The following is a 17731-nucleotide window of genomic DNA, read 5'->3' as shown; positions in this document are numbered from 1 at the left end:
GGGCTGAGCAGGCGGCTCAGGGCAGGGGGGCCGAGACCCCAGTGCTGCCAGCGGCGGCGCGCAGCACCCCCGGGACGCGCGGTTCAGAGGACGCCCAAGCCTCCCGCGCCGTCGAGGGCGACCTCGGCAGCGCAGATGCACCCGGGCCGGGACTTTCCTCTTCCCCCGCGGACAGATCGGGAACCCCCTGCCATCCCCCGCTAGCGGCCCCGCCGCGTCCGCAGTCTGCGGGGCGCGGCACCCTGCCTTCCTCTGACCCCTTCTTCATTCCTTCATCCCATTTCGTCCTCCCTCCCCGCGGCGGGGCGGCCACGCTGCTCTTGAGGTGCGGAACAGAGCCACTTCCCGCCGCTGTACTGGCGCGGGGGTATAGCTCAGTGGCAGAGCATTTGACTGCAGATCAAGAGGTCCCTGGTTCAAATCCGGGTGCCCCCTCGGAGAGTTTTCCTCTCCTAACCAGTTTGACCCATTTTGTATTTTCAGTGCTCCATTCGGCGTTGGAGCCCAGGTCAAAACAAAACAAGGAAAAATAAGTCTTTTCCTCATTTTGAGCCTTAGCAGGAACCTTGTAGTTTTGCTTTGTGCCAGCGGAAGGAGGTGTGGATACGTGTACAGCCAGGGTGGGGGCAGGGTCGGGGTCCAGCCCAGGTTGAATTTTATCTTCCCTTGAGGTCAAGAGGGGAGCCCCACTGGACCTCCACCTCAGGGGTCTTTATTCCAGGTGACAGAATGAAAGCCTTTAGAGAATGTTAGAAATTTCAAGCGGCCCTTGAGTTGCTCCGATCCTCCTCCCCTAGAGATTACAGATATGTGCCACCACATGTGGCTGGATCAAGCCCATTTTAATTAAATACAAAAATAAAACTATTTCCCGATGCCACGTGATGTAAGTAAAGGCTGTGGTTTTCAGATTTGAACACACACCAGCATTACCTGCAAGGCCTGTTGAGAAAGGGTCTCGCTACCTGGCCCAGCCTGGCCTGGGATTCAGGACCATGCTCCTGCCTCAGCCTCCCTAGTGCTGGGATTACAGGCATGGGCTATCATGCCTTGTCTGGGGAATTTGCATTTTGTACAATTTCCTAGGAGGTGCAGGTGTGCAGACCACACTGGGAGCCACCAGACTGATTACACAAAGGCTGTGTGGTGCTTCAGTCCCTATAGATAGGGCTAGATGTCTGTAGGCTGCATGATTGACAAGCAGGACTATCCTGCCAGAGGCAAATAAATGACTGAGATGCAAAATCAGCCCCTCTACGAGATTTTGCCCATAAAAAGAAAAAATCAGGGAGCTGGGCAGAGGCATGCTGCTGGGTCAGGGGGCAGTGGTGATATTTAAAACTTGGAATCTGGCTCTGTCATCCCCAGGGACCTGGGGAATACTCACACATTTTCCTCTCTTGTTCCCATTGCTGGAGCTGCCTGGCTGGATGGGAAGTGGTACTCCAGCTGGAGAGCTAGCAAGCCTACCCTCTTTTTTTAATTTTTATTTATTTATTTATTTATTTTTAAAGCCAGTCAAATTTAGCAGTGGGGGGGGTGGTATACCAACTTTAGTGACACTAATGTTAATAAGTTCTGATAACCCACTGCCATCGGACCAGCCAAGCCTGCCCTCTTTGCCCTTCCCTGAGCTCCTGGGGAGAGGGGAAGTTGGTCACCCCAGTTCTCATATACCCAAGCATGGACACCTCCTGATCTTCTCAGGCAGCGATGAACTAGGCAAAGGAATGTTGCTTTAACTCTGATGCAGCACTCTTTACCCAAAATCAAATTACAATGAACATTAAAAACAGTAGGAAAAAAAAAATTACACAGGCTGGGTGTTGGTGGCACACGCCTATAGTTGCTACACAGGAAAATCACTGCAAATTCGAGGCCTGCCTGAACCGCAAAGGGAAACTGCCTCAAAACAATAAATAAAAGCAGGGCACAGTGACAGAGGCCTATAATCCCAGCACCTGGAAGGCTGAGACAAGAGGATGTCTGAGGGTTTGAGGCCAGCCTGGGCCACTCAAAGAAAACCTGTCTCAAAAATAAATAAACAAAACAATAGCAGTGTTGGTGAGTAGTGTTTCAGGTAGGGATGACTGGGCACACTCACTCTTGCAATCCGGAGTATGGGAGTGTCTCTCACACTGTTCAGTGTTCCTACCATTTCCAGCCACAAGGGTCACTGCCCTCTGGACCTCCAATACCAGTGTGAGTGGCAAAGGACATCCTCAGAGTTTTTAATGCAGAATTGATTCCCCATGTTCTGATTTATGCTCCATAGCTGTGAAAAAAGTAGCTGTTTCATAATCCACTATTGCTTGGGGAAAAGGTAGACATACCAAGGGGGCACCCAGATCTGAACCGGGGACCTCTTGATCTGCAGTCAAATGCTCTACCACTGAGCTATACCCCCTTCATGGCTGAGGTGCTGAGAGATTGATTTATATGGGACTGAAATTTGTTCAAAATCTCTACTTTTTTACAGGATGATATAAATTTATCAATGAAACACATATTAAAAAAAAAAAAAAGCAACTGAGGCCAAGCCTGGTGGCACACACCTGTAATCCTAGCATTCCAGAGGCCAAGGCTGCAGCCAAGGCAGGAGGATCCCTGTGAGTTGGAGGCCAGCCTGGGCTGTATATGGAGCTCAAGGGTGTCCTGAACACAGATGCCTGTGAAAACACAGGAATTTAGGTTCAAGTCTGCCTTTTTTTTTTTTTTTTTTTTGGTTTTTGAGACAGAGTCTCACCAAGTAGTCCAGGCTGGCCTCAAACGCACAGCCATCCTCCTCTTCTCAGCCTCCGAGTGTTAGGATTACAAGCCTGTATCACCACCACCCCCCATCCAGCCTGACTTTTCTAGGCTCAGTAGTGTATCCACAAACCCATTCTTTTTTTTGTCTCCTAACAAGTTGGAGAGTAAACTCATACCAAAAAAGAAAAGAAAACTGGGTACAAAACTGGATGTGGAAACTTTCTTCCTGGTCTGTTCAAAACAAAACAAAATGAAACACAGTAGCCAAAAAGACACTTCCAGCTGGGCATGGTGGCTAGTGGCATAATCCCAGAATTCATTAGGTAGCCTAGGGCTGGGCCTGGGATTTAGCTCAGTGGCATAAACGCCTGCCTGGCGAGTGCAAAATCACAAGTTTAATTCCTAGTACCAAAAAAGAAAGAAAGAAAAAAAATAGTAGCTCAAGGCTGGGCTCAAAACTCACAGAGATCTTCCTGCCTCAGTCACCACAGGGCTGAGATCATAGGCAAAGAATTTGTAATTTCCAGATGAGACTAGTATACTGTATTAGTTAATATCTAAATATTAGCTATTTAATAAGTGTTTTTGTGGGGTTTTTTTTTTTTTTTGGTACCAGCAATTGAACTCAGGAAATTTGCCTTGCCAAAGAAGTGCCGTGCTGCTGAGCTACATCCCCAGCCTTAACTTTTTTGGGGGGAGTGTCTTTTTGAGACAGGGTCTCCCTATGCAGTTCAGGCTGGCCTTGAGCTCACTTGGTAGCTCAGGCTGGTCTTGAATTTGCTAGGAGCCTCCTGCTTCAGCCTCTCAAGTGCTGAGGTTACAGGAATGCACCACTATGCCCAGTTTTTTTTTTGCATGCTTTGTCAATTATAGTTAAAGAAGCAAAGTTTTTTTTTTTTTTTTGTCTTTTTTGAGACAGGGTCTCCCTATGCAGTTCAGGCTGACCTTGAGCTCATTTTGTAGCCCAAGTTGGTCTCGAACTGGAAACGATCCTCCCACCTCAGCCTCCCGTGTGCTGGGATTATAGGCGTGAGCCACCACGCCCAGCTCAGAAACAAGAATTTGTGTATAATATACCTATAATCATGGCTTAGGTTTCAGACACAGGGGATTCCATTGAGCATGGTATCACAGTCAGGTTACATACTGTGCACATCCCCTCGGCCTGCTATCTGGCTGGAGATCTCACAACCAGGCACCTGAGCTGAACTGCGTAGCAAAACCCCACCTCAAAAAGACTAATAAATAAATAACACCATTGATAATGAAAGAAATGAGGTTGGGGCTGGGGATTTAGCTCAGTGGCATAAGTGCCTGCCTTGCAAGCAGGCAGTCATGGGTTTGATCCCTGGTACCGATAAAAAGGAAAAAGACAAAAAAAAAAAAAAAAGAAATGAGGTTTATTTTGCCTTTTCTTTGTTTTTTGGTACTGAAAATTGAACTCAGAGCCTTACCATTGAACTACATACATCCCCACCCCCTCTTTTTTTTTTTTTTTTTTGAGACAAATTCTTATTAACTAAATTGTCCGGTCCAAGCTTGAATTTATGATCCTTCTTCCTCAACCTCCTAGCAAGTTGGGATTCCAGGCATGCACCACCATGCCCAGCTAGTATGCGCTACTTTTATTATGTTTTTAAACATTACTTTTAAACTATGATCTTCCTCCTTTCAGCTGAGGAACTGTAGCTTAGGTATAGAGCATTAGACTGCTGACCAAGAGGTTGAATGCAGGGCCTTTTAGGAGCCTTCCTTCCAAGATGGCTGGCTTACAAACCAAACTGAACAAATATATTACCCAGGATGCACTGTGCTACTTTCAACCAAACCAGCCTTGGAAATAAGGAAATGAAGCCTCTGACTTCCTGGTGCTGAGGGGTATTGTGAACCTTTCCAGGGCACAGAAAGGACAGCTTCATTTCTGGAAGGTGCTGTACGTTCACATACCTGGACATTCATTATGTACCCAAATATACAAACAATAAATTTTTAATTTTTTTAAATTTTTTGTATTTTTTGGTTTTTTGTTGTTGTTGTTTTTCGTTTTTATCAGTACCAGGGATCAAACTCAGGACTGCCTGCTTGCAAGGCAGGCACTTATGCCGCTGGCTGAGCTAAATCCCCAGCCCCAAATGTTTTGTATTTTTTGAGACAGGGTCTCACTTTGTAGCTTAGACTGCGCTTGAACTCACTATGTAGTCCAAGCTGGTTCTGAATTTGCAGTGATTGTTCTGCCTCAGACTCTTAAATGCTAGGATTACAGGCATGTGCCATTATGTCTGGTGGAAACAAAAAAAAATTTTTTTGTAGTACTGGGGATCCAACTCAGCCTCCTGGTCTTTGAAACTCAGTCTTTCCTCTTTGAAAGAATGTGCCCTTTCCAGGAAGGCACTTGTGCTGTGCTGCTGAACTAGAACCCTGGCCAAAATTTTTTAAAACTGGAAAAAAATCCTCCACTTGTGTAAACTGTTACAGTCCATTACTACATCCAACCTAAACTCCTTTTTTGGCTTTTTTTTATTTTGTTGTGCTTTTTGTTTGTTTTTTCCTCTTTTTATCGGTACCAGGGATTGAACTCACGACCGCATGCTTGCAAGGCAGGTGCTTATGCAGTTGAGCTAAATCCCTAGCCCCTTTTGTTGTGCTTTTGTTTTTGTCATTTTCTAATGATAGGATGTCCCCATGTAATTCAAGCTGGCCTTCAACTCGTGGGGACTCTCCTGCCTCAGCCTCCCAAGTGTTGGGGCTACAAGAGTGTACCATCACACCTGCCTAAACCATTTTTATTCATCCATGGTTCATTTACTTCTTTCATGGGTAGTGGAAGAGCTTTTCACTTGATGTGTGACACAAATGGATTAAGATGTAGAAAAACACTTTTTCATTAAGCCTGATGTAAAAGGGATTTCCCCCAAAATGTAAAGTAAATTTTTTTGTTATTATATTTGGAAAATTTTAATTATTTTCCATTTTGAAATGTTATTTAGTCAGGCATAGTGGCACATACCTGGAATCCCAGCATTCTGGGAGGCTGAAGCCAGGAGGGTTGAAAATTCTAGCCCAATTTAAGTAATTTTACAGCTTAAGTGAGGTTTTGTCTCAAAATTTTTTAAAAATGGGGGTGGAGGGGAAGTGAAAATAAAAATAATTAAAATATGTTATGTATATGTACTAACATCCCAGGACTAAATCATTGTGTACTACAAACATGTACTAGTAAAAATTTAAAATTGAGTAAAAAAGCCATCCCTCATCCAGTAAGTTTTTCATTTTTTTGTATCAGGGATTGAACTCATGACTTTGCACTTGCCAGGCAGGTGCTTATGCCACTGAGCTAAACTCCCAGCTCCTCATACATTAAAAGAAAAAGATATACTTTAGGACAAAGGCTCAGGGTTCCATTCCCAGTAAGCTAAATAAATAATTCAGCCTGTTGTGGACACATACCTGTAACCCCAGCACTTGGGAGGATGAGGTAGGAGGATTTTTGAGAATTTGAGATCAGCCTTGGTTACAAAGTGAGTTCAAGTCCAGACTGAACTGCACAGCGAGACTCTCAAAAAAGACAGATCAAAAAAAAAAAAAAGGAAAAGTATTTAAGAATTTCTTGCTGGGTGTGGTGGTGCACATCTGTAGCACCCTGACTGCTCAGGAGGCTGAGGCAGGAAGATGGCAGGAACCAGGCCAGCCTAAGCTATATTTTGAGGTCCAATATGAAAGTTGCAAATAAACATTCTCTCTCTCTCTCTCTCTCTCTCTCTCTCTCTCTCTCTCTCTCTCTCTCTCGTCTTTTTAGATAGGGTTTCACTACGCAGTTCAGTCTGGCCTTGAACTCACAGTGATCTCCTGCCTTAGCCTCCCAAACACACCTGGCCTGTTTTTGAGACAGTGTTTTTCGAGACAGTGTTTTGCATGTAATCCAGGCTGGCCTCAAACTCATGGGGATCCTCCTACCTCAGCTTCCTCAATGCTAGCATTACAGTCATGGGCTCCAGCTGGATTTTATTTGGTTTTGTGGAACAATCTCCCTATATAGCCTGGGGTGGCCTTGAACGCATTGTGCAGTCCATACTGGTCTCTCTGGGATGGTCCTGACTCAGCCCTCCAAGTGCTAGAATTACAGGTATTGCTACCATGCCTACCTAAAGACTTTTCTGAGTTCTTCAATCATTTGAGAGTATGAGGCGTGCTGGAATAGATCATGGCAGAGTGATTACTAGCTTGCGTGAGACATAAATTCAAGCGCCTGTAGTAGTGCAAAAACAGTGGAGAGCCGGGCGTGGTGGCGCACTCCTGTAATCCCAGCATTTGAGAGGCTGAGGCAGAATTGTTTGCAAATTTGCAACCAGCCTTGGCTACAAACTGAGCCCAAGGCCAGCCTGAACTGCATAGCGAGACCCTGCGTTAAAAAAAAAAAAAAAAAAAAAAGAAAAAAGGCTAAAGAATGTGACTCTGTGTTCCTAGGTTCAATCCCATGTATCGTAAAGAAATATACAAATAAAGATAAAGCAGTACATATCTTTAAAAATAATAGCGATATGACACCAAGTACACGCAAACCAGACAACTACTTGTTTCATTTATAGTTTGACACCTCAACCTTCTCCACCCATGTCGCACCCCTGCGCCAGCTGCGGACCAGGATTTATTACGTCACAAGGCTGCGCCCTAGGGAGGGGAAGAGACAGGTTGAACCTTCGAGGGATCACGTGGATAGAGTGGGCGGGGCGTTCCAGTTAACGTCCCAGCATTCTTTGAGCCTACTTCCTTTCTGTTTCTTTTCGGCGTCCAATATGTCGAAGCGAGGTGAGGTTTGGTTCTGGAGAATCCGTCGCCATCTAGCGCGTGGGAGTTGTCGTTTTCCTCGGGAGTGACACCCCCGTGCAATTGGGGCGCTTTGCTCTCCTCTGGGCCAGAGCAGGGGAGGAAGGACACCGTGATGGCTTTGGAAGGGCCCCGAAAGTGACGGGTGGGGGAGCTGGAGCATAGAGTTGGCAGGACCTGGACGCGGTTGTAGACGGGTTCCGGTGAGATTGCTCCGCACACACTCGTGTAGTGGTGGAGTCCCACTTGGTCCGGTTTCGTTGGGGCATCCGATGCCTTCTGCCTTGCGTGTTGCAAAAATTGGAGCGAGGTTTGAGTGCACCGGCGCCCTAAATGTCGAACCGAGGGTGGTTTTAGTGTGGGCTTCGCTGTTTCCCGTGAGAACCGGGTGGCACAAGGGGAGAGCGTGAGCGGAATCCTACGAAAACTTGTCCGGAGCGTGTTTCCATAGTGACCCCTTAATCCTTTTCTTCCCGTAGGACGCGGTGGGTCCTCGGGTGCAAAATTCCGGATCTCCTTGGGTCTTCCGGTGGGAGCCGTGATCAACTGTGCTGACAACACAGGTGAGGCGCAGGCCGCGCCAGCTCCGTACCCCCCTTTAAAAGCACTCGCTGGGCCCCTGCTCGTGACCCATTGAGCCGTCAAGAAGGGCAGAGTACAAACACCGCTTTTGGGTGAAGCGGCAGCGTGTCGTGTTGTTATGCTTCAATCGGTGGTGTGACAAGATATCCCCCCCCCCCCCGTTGGGGACTAGCTGTTTGGGGAGTGAGCGGAGGAGAAGTGTCCTTTGGGCATTTGCTAGGCCCTCAGAAATACTTGCTTTTTGTTTGCATCTTATAGGAGCCAAAAATCTGTATATCATCTCCGTGAAGGGGATCAAGGGGCGGCTGAACAGACTTCCCGCTGCTGGTGTAGGGGACATGGTGATGGCCACGGTCAAGAAGGGCAAACCAGAGCTCAGAAAGAAGGGTGAGTAGAGCAGTCTGCCTGGTCTCGACTGTGTGCCAGGCTCGTCCCCAGTCACTGGAAAATGGGACCTTAACTTTGCCAATTCCTGGGGACTCTAAAGTACTTGCTTTGTCTTGAGAGAAGTGCCTGAGATTCTTGTCACTTGGCCTTCTAAGTTTTTTGATGTCTCCTGAGGACCCAGAGTACCCTAGCACGCCACTTCAGCTCAGTTCGCCAGGCACTTGTAGACTTGTTGTGTTCCAGAAGAAGAGCCTTCAGTGGCTCGCAGCTCCAGACACATCAAGTGACCCTGTGTGAACATGAAACCTGTTTTCAGTAGCTTAGAGGCAAAACAGGTGAGAACACAGGTTTATGTCACCACAGGAATTGGTGCCCATGCCCCTTGTCAACGGCTGGTGCCAGCTGGGTCAAACAAAGCTGCATGTGTGGAGAACATGTGCTGATACAGTGCTAGGTGGTCCACTCGGGAACACCTTTATGCCCAAGACTGACAAGCTCAGGATAGGGTCGCCAGAGGCTGTCACGGTTGGTATTGACAGAAACTGAAATAGGGAGCTGATCATTGCTTAACCGAGGGCTGGAAGTGTTTCCACACATAGTGGCTAAGGTGCATAGTCTCAGTGCTCAGGAGGATCACAAATTTGAGGCCTGTCTGGGCTAGATAGCAAGACCGTGTCTTGGCGTAAGAAAAGCAAAGTCTGACCATGCATGGTGGCACACCCCTGTAATCCTAGCACTCAGCAGGCTTAGGCAGGAGGATTGTTGCAAATTTGAGGCCAGTTTAGGCTACAAAGTGACCTAAAGCCAGCCTGATCTCCATAGCAAGACTGTGTCTCAAAAGAAAAGCAAAATCTGCGGGTTGAGACTCTGGTACTTTCAGAACTGGTGATGCTCCTTTGATTTTTTTTGAGAAAGGATCTCTATGCAAATCAGCCTGGTCTTGAACTCACTGTTTATCCCAGGCAGGCCTCGCACAGAGATCAGACAGTGATCTTCCTGCCTCAGCTTCCTGAGTGTCAGGATTCCAGGCCAGTACACTGAGCAGGTGGTGACATTCTTCCCATTGAGCTTTTCTGCTCCTGCATCATCTTCACTCCAACTCTGTCTGGTGCTTCCCAGAGAAGTCTTGCCTCTGCTGCAGCTGTGGTGCTAGCAGGGGTGACTGGTCATCCTGGCATGTTGTGTCCCTCCTGTTCACCTGCAGCTCCCTCTCCGCCCCCTCAAACTCTCAGTTTATCCCACAGAATCCCCCCTCTCCACCCTCCCCCATTAGTGTCACTGCCAGCTTCCTCAGAACACTTCCGGGCGTGGCTCGTGGCCTGGGGAGCTGTCAGAGAAGAGCTGGCCCTTGCATTGTGCGGCAGATGGCAGTGGGACAAATGCTGTGGACAGCTCAGCCAGTGGTGGGATGGAACAGGCTGTCACTGGTCGTTGTAACTCTTCCTTTTCATGTCATCTTTGGTCCTCTTCTGCTGAGTAAAAGTGTTTTCACCTAACAAGCATAGACAGTAGGGGGTGCAGGGCTGGAAGTCTCGAATTCTGGTTTCTTGGCCTTGCTAAATGGTTTGCAAGTGGATGAGGGGGCAAAATTGACCCAACTCTTAGGTTTCCAAGAGGTGGTCATTGTCAGTAGTGTAACATGTCACTTCGTACTGTCTGTTCCCACTGGCTGGGAACTGGAAACTAAGAGCCTTTGACACTGAGCCTCCCTCTCAGCCTTTCTCACTCTGAGAGAGAGTGTTTTGCTCTGTCACCCAGGCTTGGTGCTAACTTGTGGGCCTCCTGCCTCAGCCCCCAGTAGAGCTGGGCTTAATGGGTACCAGCTCCTTTCCTAGCTTCTGTGCAAAAAGTGCCACATTCCATAACCTGTTGTTGGTCTACAAGCAGCTGTCCAGGGTTATAAGAAATGGCAGGAGGGCCAGGGATTTAGTTCAGCAGCACAAATGCCTGCTTGGCCAAGCACAAGGTTGTGAGTTTGATCCCGGGTGTCCCTCAAAAAAAAAAAAAAAGAAATGGCAGGTGTTCCAGTAGTCACAGAAGTCTTTATGAACCTCAACCATGGGTTATCTAGACTAGTTCCCGGGTAAGTAAGGAGCTGGGTGTGGTGGTGCACACTTGGTAATCCTAACATGTGGGAGGCTGAGGCAGGATGATCACTGGGATCTGAAGGCCATTGTGAGTTACATGGTGAGAGCCTGTTGTAAGGAACCAAACAGAGAGGAGCATGGTAATGGATTTATGGTGGGTCCGGCTGTGTGGGCCTTTCATAGTGTACCCATGCAAGAGAAAGCGCGGCCTCGAACCATTGCCTAGCCCCTGCTGTGGGCTGTGAGCACTGAAGCAGGCCCCACAGCTTATATGGAAAGGGCCAGGGTTGAAACCCTGGCTCTTCAAGCTCCAGGCAGCGAGTTCAGGGCCCACCTGGAACACATGGTGAATCTGTCCAGAAAAAGCAAAAGGGCATAGGATCTGGAAGTGGTCACACATACCTAGAATTCCACCCCCCTGGGAGGCCAAGGCAGTTGGGTTGCCATTTTAAGCCCAACTTGTGCAATTTAGCAGGATCCTGACTCAAAAACTTTAGGAAGGTTATTTTTATATTTGGATCTTTGAGTTGCGGCCCTGTCATGGGAAATGGTATGACAGAGTGCTTGAATCTGGGTTCCTCATCCTTTGATTTTGCAGTGTTTAATCTTGGGGGGGGGGACCAGAGATTGAATTTGCCATGCAGGCGCTTGTGTGGCTGAGTTAAATCCTGGGCCTGAGTTGTTTAATCTTGAAATACAGCTTGACACCTCTATGGCCAGGTGTGGTGCACACCAGTGTGATCCCAGCACTTGGGAGACTGAGGAAGGAGATTTCTCATGAAGTCAAGGCCAGCCTGGAGTACACATTGAGACCCTGTCTGAAAATAAATAATAGTAATGTGACCTATTTAAGCAAAACAAAAAAAAAAGTGCTAGGGGCAGCCCACTTGGGACCCCTTCTGTCTCAGGCAGGAGCTTTCTTTCTCTCAATAAATATATTTTGCTCTTAAAAAAGGCGCTTACTGGACATTGGTGGTGCACTCCTATAATCTCAGTACTGGGGTGCTGAGGCAGGAGGATCCTTGCAAGTTTGAGACCAGAGTGAGTTCAACACCAGCCTTACCTGCATAGTGAAACCCTGTCTCAAAAAGCGCCCCCCCCCCCAAAGTGCTAGTAACAGTTTCTTTTTTTACTATTTTTGGAAAGGGTCTTGCAATGTAGTTCAGGCTGGCCTTGAACTCAGCAATCTCCCTGCCTCAACCTCCCAAGGACTGGGATTGTAGATGTGCACCACCATGCCCAATTAGATGGGGCTGTTTTTCCCTGGTATATGCTGTGTGTTGATTGCTCCTTTTCTTGTCTTTTTCCTTTTTATCGGTACACTGCTGAGCTAAGTCCCCAGCCCCTCCTTTTTTTTCCTTTTTATAGCAACCTCTTGAAAAACCTTAGTCAGACCTGTTTTCGACGTCGTAACTTGATAACCACCAGAGGGAATGGGATAGCCTTTGCAATTAATAGCAAGTATGACACAGCAAATCCCATTGACACAAGGATTTTTTTTTTAACCTGGGACCTTGTGCTTGCCAGGCAGGCGCTTGTGCCACTGAGCTACAACCCTCACTGACTCGGATTTTGAACAAGAGGCTGCTGAACTAGGATGCGGGGAGGGAGGCCTAGGTGATGTCACTGGCCTAGAAGAAGGGACAGGCCACCTCCAGATCTTCAAAGTATATTTGATAACTTATTAATTGGATACTTCAGACAGCTTTTCCTCTCTGATTTGTCTTAGTTTGGGGTGGGAGGACAAAAGAAGAAGAAGAGATGGAAAGAGGTGTGGGAACAGTGAAGGTTGGTAAGCGTGGTGACTCCCACTGTAAGGGATCCTAGCACTCGGGGAGGTTGAGGCAGAAAGGTCTCAAGTTTGAGCCTAGCCTGGGCAACTTCAGTTAGCAAGGTCCTCACCCAGAAAGTGGGGTGGGTGATGTGAGCAGAATGTGGGAAGCACATGAGTGTCCCTGTCCCATCACTGTGGACTCACGTGACTCAGGGAGGGGCTGAAGCCACACGAGAGATCCTGTGTGGGACCTCGGGCTGAGGCGCTCCACCAGCAGTTAGGAGTTTTTGAGACTCAGCAAGTGAGCGCGTTACTGTTGGTACAGCCTGGCTCAGTAATGTGTCTTAAGCTCCAGCAAGTCCTAAAAGTGTGGCAGCTTTTCAGTGCGGTGTTCCTGTTTCGGGTTTTACTCTGTACTGGGTGAGATGCTGCCAGTGAGGAGTGTGGGGCCCAGAGCCCAGCTGTGGAAGGAACAGGTTCTGTGCTGTCTGCTCCCCATGCTCCTGGAAAATGCACCTTAGAACGGTGACCTTGGCTGCCCCGTACACCTGTGCTTTAAGGGAGAGAAGGGTGTGGCCAGGGTGGAAGCCCCTTTGCCTTTGTGCTGGGCCTGGGCCTGGGCTGACTGCTGTCTTTGTTCCCCCCAGTGCATCCGGCAGTGGTGATCCGACAGCGGAAGTCATACCGGAGAAAAGACGGGGTGTTCCTTTATTTTGAGGACAACGCAGGGGTCATAGTGAACAACAAAGGCGAGATGAAGGGTGAGCCAGGGGCCAGCAGCTCCAGGGTTGGACAGTCCCACTCGGTTGGCCTCTGACCTGTTCTCAACTTTCCCTCAGGTTCTGCCATCACGGGGCCAGTGGCGAAGGAGTGTGCAGACCTGTGGCCAAGGATCGCGTCCAATGCGGGCAGCATCGCGTGACCTGCCTGTGTCTGTGTGGAATAAAGTGGCCCCAGAACAACAGTCTCTGCTCCCGGCTGGCTTGGTGTTCTTCCCTCGCCCTTGTCCACCCCTGAGCCACTGCCTTCTTAGTAAAATGCACCCCTAGGGCCTCGTGACGAGGGGACACACTCCTTTGTGGGCCTTTGCTCAACAGTGTCTTTGCCCAGTGAGCAGGAGCCCCCTGCTGGTGCCACCATGCCCGAATAATAAAACAGTGGAAGGTGGGGTCACCTCTGGGGTTTCCTGATCTTTGGCACTTGGCATTTTCCCTGTTTCATGTCTGCTATGAAAACCAGCCCTAAAACTCACGTAGTGAATACTGCTTGAAGAGTGTCTTCCAGTGAAAAGGGCATTTGCGGGGCTGGGGATTTAGCTCAGCGGCATAAGCACCTGCCTTGCAAGCAGGCGGTCGTGAGTTTGATCCGTGGTACCAATAAAAATGAAAAAGACCAAAAAAAAAGGCATTTGTGGTCAGATAGTGTTGAGTGGACACTGGGTAACCGTGTGCCTAGGTAGGAGTGCTGTGTGTTTATGTGTGCACACCTGTAATCTCAGCAGGCCGGGGCAGGAGGGTCACAGCAAGTTCTTGTCCCTCCCAGGCTACAAGGTGAGACCCTGTGCTAAAAAAAAGTCACAAGCATTTAACATAAATAGTGCCATGTGGCATTATCCCCACCCTAAAGAATCAGTTCACAGGGGCTGGGAATTTAGCTCAGTGGCATAAGCACCTGCCTTACAAGCAGGCAGTCGTGAGTTCGATCCCTGGTACCGATAAAAAAGACAAAAAAAAAAAAAAAAATCGGTTCACAGTGTTTGCAGGTTGGGCCATCTATAATCCACAGCTTGGGAATGGAGAGGGTAAAATTGGGCCAGTTGGGCCAGCACAACAGGTATGAAACCTGGCAGAGCTAAGGGTTTCTGCAGCCACTTCATCTTCAAGGAATGTACTAGAAGTAGCCTTTATGAGCTGCTCCCCTTGTGCACCCCAGCTCCACCACCCTCGGGCTGGTTTGGACCTGCAGGGAGTCTGAGGTCCCCCTCACGGCCATGTTGCCCTGCTGGGTGGTATTGCTGGCCCGTGGAGGTGGGGGCTGGGGAGGCTGTAGGGCATTGGTGTAAAGTGACCTTTTTCTCCTTTAAAAAGGTGGCATGTGGACCCTCACACAGTGCCAACACCCATGAATAAAAACCCCTCCAGTGTTTCCTTAGCCAAAGGAGGTTTATGTTGTGAGTAGCAGAAGGAAAGTAAGGGGAGCTGGCACCTGGAGTTCCAGCCACCAGAGGGTCCCGTAGACAGGCGTCCTCAGATGGGGAACTTGATGTCTGCAATTACTTTGGGCAATTTTAGTGGGACCGAGGACCCCTGAGCCCCGGGGTGGGGAACTTTACATATAGACTTCTATCTACAGAGCCGAAATGAGTTTAGACCCCACCTCCACACGCACCCCCACACCCCTACCCCCCTATCCCACCCCCCGCCGTGTGAAGGAAGCTGAGGCCGATGGGGAGCAAATTTGGTCCCAGCCTCGGCAACTTAGCGACTTAATGGGGTCTCAGTGCAGAGGCCCTGGGTTTGATCCCCAGTACCACTGAGTCGTAAATGAGCCTCGAGCCGGGTCAGTGCTGGAGGCCAAGGGAGGGCCCAGAAGGCACCCCTGACCACTAGGAAAGCTCCGGGGAGTTCTGACCTCCCAGGTCCTCCTCCTGCCTCGGGCACCTCCCCCACTGCCTAAGGACACGCCCGCCCACGCATGGGAGGGTGACAATGGGGCCGTGTTGCAGGGACCCTAGACATGCTTAGCAACGCAGGGACCTCTGGCGCCCCGGCCGCGTTCGGACTGCAGCACTGCAGCATGGCGCGCTCGTGCGCACGTCTGCGGCTGGAAAAAGGCTTCGTGCTCGACTGCGTGGCGGTGGACACCGTGGCCCGCGCCTATGGCTCCATGCGGCCCAAGCTGTGGTCGGCGATCCCGCCCTACAACGCGCAGCAGGACCCGCACGCATGCGGCTACTTCTGTAGCCGTCCGGTGCCCGCCGTGCTGCGCAGGACCAACCAGGTGCAGGCCGGGGACACAGCACCCTGAGCTCCCAGGACTCAGTTGGCCCTGGCGGGAGGGCACCGGGCTCACACCCTTGCGCTTCTCCCAAGGAACTGGTGCCATCCTTCCATGTGACACCCAGCCCACCCTGCAGGGTGACCTCAGCGGCAAATTCTCTGGAAATTCAAAAAAGCCCTGTGACATCTGGATGTGAGCCAAAGGGAGTCTGAGATGTCACTGTCACAGGGGCTCTTGGCCCCCAATTTGGCATTCTTCCTCTTGTTTTTGCCCTTCCTTCCTGGGGATTGAACCTAAGGCCTTCATAATGAGCTGCACCCACCTCCCCCCCCCCCTTTTTTTTTTTTCCTTTTTATCAGTACTGGGGATCGAACTCATGGGACTGCCTGCTTGCAAGGCAGGCGCTTATGCCGCTGAGCTAAATCCCCAGCCCCACCCACACCCCTTTCTAAACTGTTATTCTGGGACAGGAGCTCCCTGTCTCTCAAAATTGCCCGTGCTGAGTTTCAGTTGGTAATCCTCTGCCTCAATTTGTCAGATTGCTGGTATTACAGGCTGTGCTGTCATGGCAGGGTTACTTTTGTTTCTTTGTTGAGACATGGTTTTGCTATGTAACTCAGACTGGCCTCAAACTTACAGTGATCTTCCTGCCTCAGCCTCCCACATGCTGGGTGCTGGGATTACAGGTGTGTGCTGCCATGCCCAGCTGCTAGTTACCTATGACTTTGACTCCCCCTGTATAAAAGAAACCCCAAGTTTGCTGAGCACCCCAAGGATTTCACTGATCATCTGTATTTTCAGGACCATGGTGGTACAGGACAGGATGGCTGGATAGTGGATTATTTCCACATTTTCGGGCAAGGACAGCGATATCTCAACAGAAGAAACTGGGCAGGGGCAGGTAGGCGCTATCTTGCTGTGCAAATGTGGTCCCTTGAAGAAAGGGTGTGTGACCCGCAGCTCAGGGAAACCAAGAGAGGAGCCGAGTGCAGGGGGAAGAGAAAGAGGCTGCATCCTCTGGGCTTTTCCTCAGCGGGAATGGCCGGTGCCACAGTGCCCTGAGTATTGTTACTGAGCATCTACGTCAATAATTTTTACCCTCCAGGGAGCCTGCGGTACAATTGGGGGTGGAGTTCGTGTCTGTCCTCCCTAAGGCATGTGTCTCATGCTGGGTGTGGTAATCGCAGCATTTGGGAGACTGAGGCTGGAGGATCACTTTGAGTTCAAGGCTGGCCTGAGATGCATAGTGAGACTCTGTCTCACAACAAAACAAACAGCCTGTTTCCCTGACCCCTCCTCCAGGCTGTGTCTCACTCATTTTCCTGGCCCAGTTTAGCAAGAATGGGATGGGGCGGGTAGAGACAGAGAGCTTTTGGCAGGGGCTTCTCCTCCCAGCCTAGCTCCTCTGCCCTTGGACCACGTGCTGGTTATGTGACCCGGTCTCTCACCTGGACCTACTGGTTTCATCCTCTTCCCTGAGAAGGACAGAGGCAGGGGTGAACATCCTCATGTCTCTGGTTCGGGGCAACTTCGGCCACGCCCCAATGTTTCTGTCCTGGTCTCAGCATCTGCCATTCCCTGGTGCTGTTGGAACTAGTCCTGGGGTGAAGGTTTTGGTTTATGGGGCGTCTCTGACTCCAGAACCTCACCAACCCTGCAGTTTATAGTCAAGAGGCTCAGGCCCTTTGATGAGAGAGGTTTGCATACTTTGTAGTCCTGGCTGGTTTTGAACTTGCAATGATCCTCCTGCCTCAGCCTCCCAATTGCTGGGATAACAAGTGTGCACCACCATGCCTGGCTTGCTAGAGGTTTGTTTTTTGAGATAAGATCTCATTACGTAGCCCAGGCTGGCCTTGAACTCCTGGTGACCCTCCTGCTTCAGCCCCCAGTGCTGGGATGACAGGCACACACCACTGTGCCTCACTTGACCAGAGCCAGTTAACCACTCCTGGCAGCCTGCAGGAACAGGAAAGGCAAGGGGCACTGCGTGGGGCTCAGCCTCCCTTGTTGTCCCCAAGGGCATTCCCTCCAGCAGGTGACCGGCCATGACTACTACAACGCCTTTCCAAAGCTGAGCCCCGGCTTCAGTGGCCGGTTTGGCTACCGCAGAAACACCCCAGCCCTCCGCCAGCGGTCCTCAGTGTTCGGAGAAGTCACCCCATTTCCTCTCTACTGACAACACTGCTGCCCTTCACAGCCCTTGAGTGGAATTTCTTGGACAGAAGCTTAGAGGAACTCTCAGTATTATTTTCTATTAAAGAAGTTCTATTTGTGTCACCCTGTGTATTGTATTTTTGTTTTGTTTCGTAGGGGACTGGCTGGAATT

At 49.7% G+C, this 17731-nt stretch overlaps 2 protein-coding genes and 3 non-coding genes across 5 annotated transcripts; all 5 read left to right on the top strand.

Annotated features, from left to right (window-relative positions):
- The first annotated feature begins 363 nt into the window (after nucleotides 1–363).
- Trnac-gca (transfer RNA cysteine (anticodon GCA)) lies at nucleotides 364–435 on the top strand. The gene has a single exon. It is a non-coding gene; the product is annotated as a tRNA-Cys (tRNA).
- Nucleotides 436–7440: 7005 nt separating this feature from the next.
- Rpl23 (ribosomal protein L23) lies at nucleotides 7441–13369 on the top strand. Its single transcript, XM_003466907.5, has 5 exons — nucleotides 7441–7557; nucleotides 8055–8138; nucleotides 8416–8544; nucleotides 13053–13166; nucleotides 13245–13369. The coding sequence occupies exons 1-5, from the start codon at nucleotides 7545–7547 to the stop codon at nucleotides 13325–13327; spliced, it is 423 nt and encodes a 140-aa protein (XP_003466955.1). The 5' UTR covers nucleotides 7441–7544; the 3' UTR covers nucleotides 13328–13369.
- Nucleotides 8168–8301, top strand: LOC111755967 (small nucleolar RNA SNORA21). The gene has a single exon (XR_002790498.2). It is a non-coding gene; the product is annotated as a small nucleolar RNA SNORA21 (small nucleolar RNA).
- Nucleotides 10767–10899, top strand: LOC111755962 (small nucleolar RNA SNORA42/SNORA80 family). Its single transcript, XR_002790494.1, has one exon. It is a non-coding gene; the product is annotated as a small nucleolar RNA SNORA42/SNORA80 family (small nucleolar RNA).
- Nucleotides 13370–14818: 1449 nt separating the features above from the next.
- Nucleotides 14819–17682, top strand: Spmap1 (sperm microtubule associated protein 1). The gene is made up of 3 exons (XM_003466906.4): nucleotides 14819–15405; nucleotides 16207–16306; nucleotides 17424–17682. The coding sequence occupies exons 1-3, from the start codon at nucleotides 15142–15144 to the stop codon at nucleotides 17579–17581; spliced, it is 522 nt and encodes a 173-aa protein (XP_003466954.2). The 5' UTR covers nucleotides 14819–15141; the 3' UTR covers nucleotides 17582–17682.
- Nucleotides 17683–17731: the final 49 nt, after the last annotated feature.

This window comes from Cavia porcellus, unplaced genomic scaffold (genome assembly GCF_034190915.1).
Source record: "Cavia porcellus strain 051 isolate PalLab524CR breed Dunkin Hartley unplaced genomic scaffold, mCavPor4.1 scaffold_6, whole genome shotgun sequence".
NCBI lineage: Eukaryota > Metazoa > Chordata > Mammalia > Rodentia > Caviidae > Cavia > Cavia porcellus.
This window is presented reverse-complemented; position numbering and strand designations above follow the sequence as displayed.

Excerpts from the sequence above, each read along its gene's own strand:
- Rpl23 (XM_003466907.5), top strand. Across the intron at positions 8,139-8,415 it reads CAACTGTGCTGACAACACAG|GAGCCAAAAATCTGTATATC; the intron begins GTGAGGCGCAGG and ends TGCATCTTATAG. Across the intron at positions 13,167-13,244 it reads CAACAAAGGCGAGATGAAGG|GTTCTGCCATCACGGGGCCA; the intron begins GTGAGCCAGGGG and ends ACTTTCCCTCAG.
- Spmap1 (XM_003466906.4), top strand. The coding sequence starts at position 15,142 with ATGCTTAGCAACGCAGGGACCTCTGGCGCCCCGGCCGCGTTCGGACTG. Across the intron at positions 15,406-16,206 it reads TGCTGCGCAGGACCAACCAG|GACCATGGTGGTACAGGACA; the intron begins GTGCAGGCCGGG and ends CTGTATTTTCAG. Across the intron at positions 16,307-17,423 it reads AAGAAACTGGGCAGGGGCAG|GGCATTCCCTCCAGCAGGTG; the intron begins GTAGGCGCTATC and ends GTTGTCCCCAAG.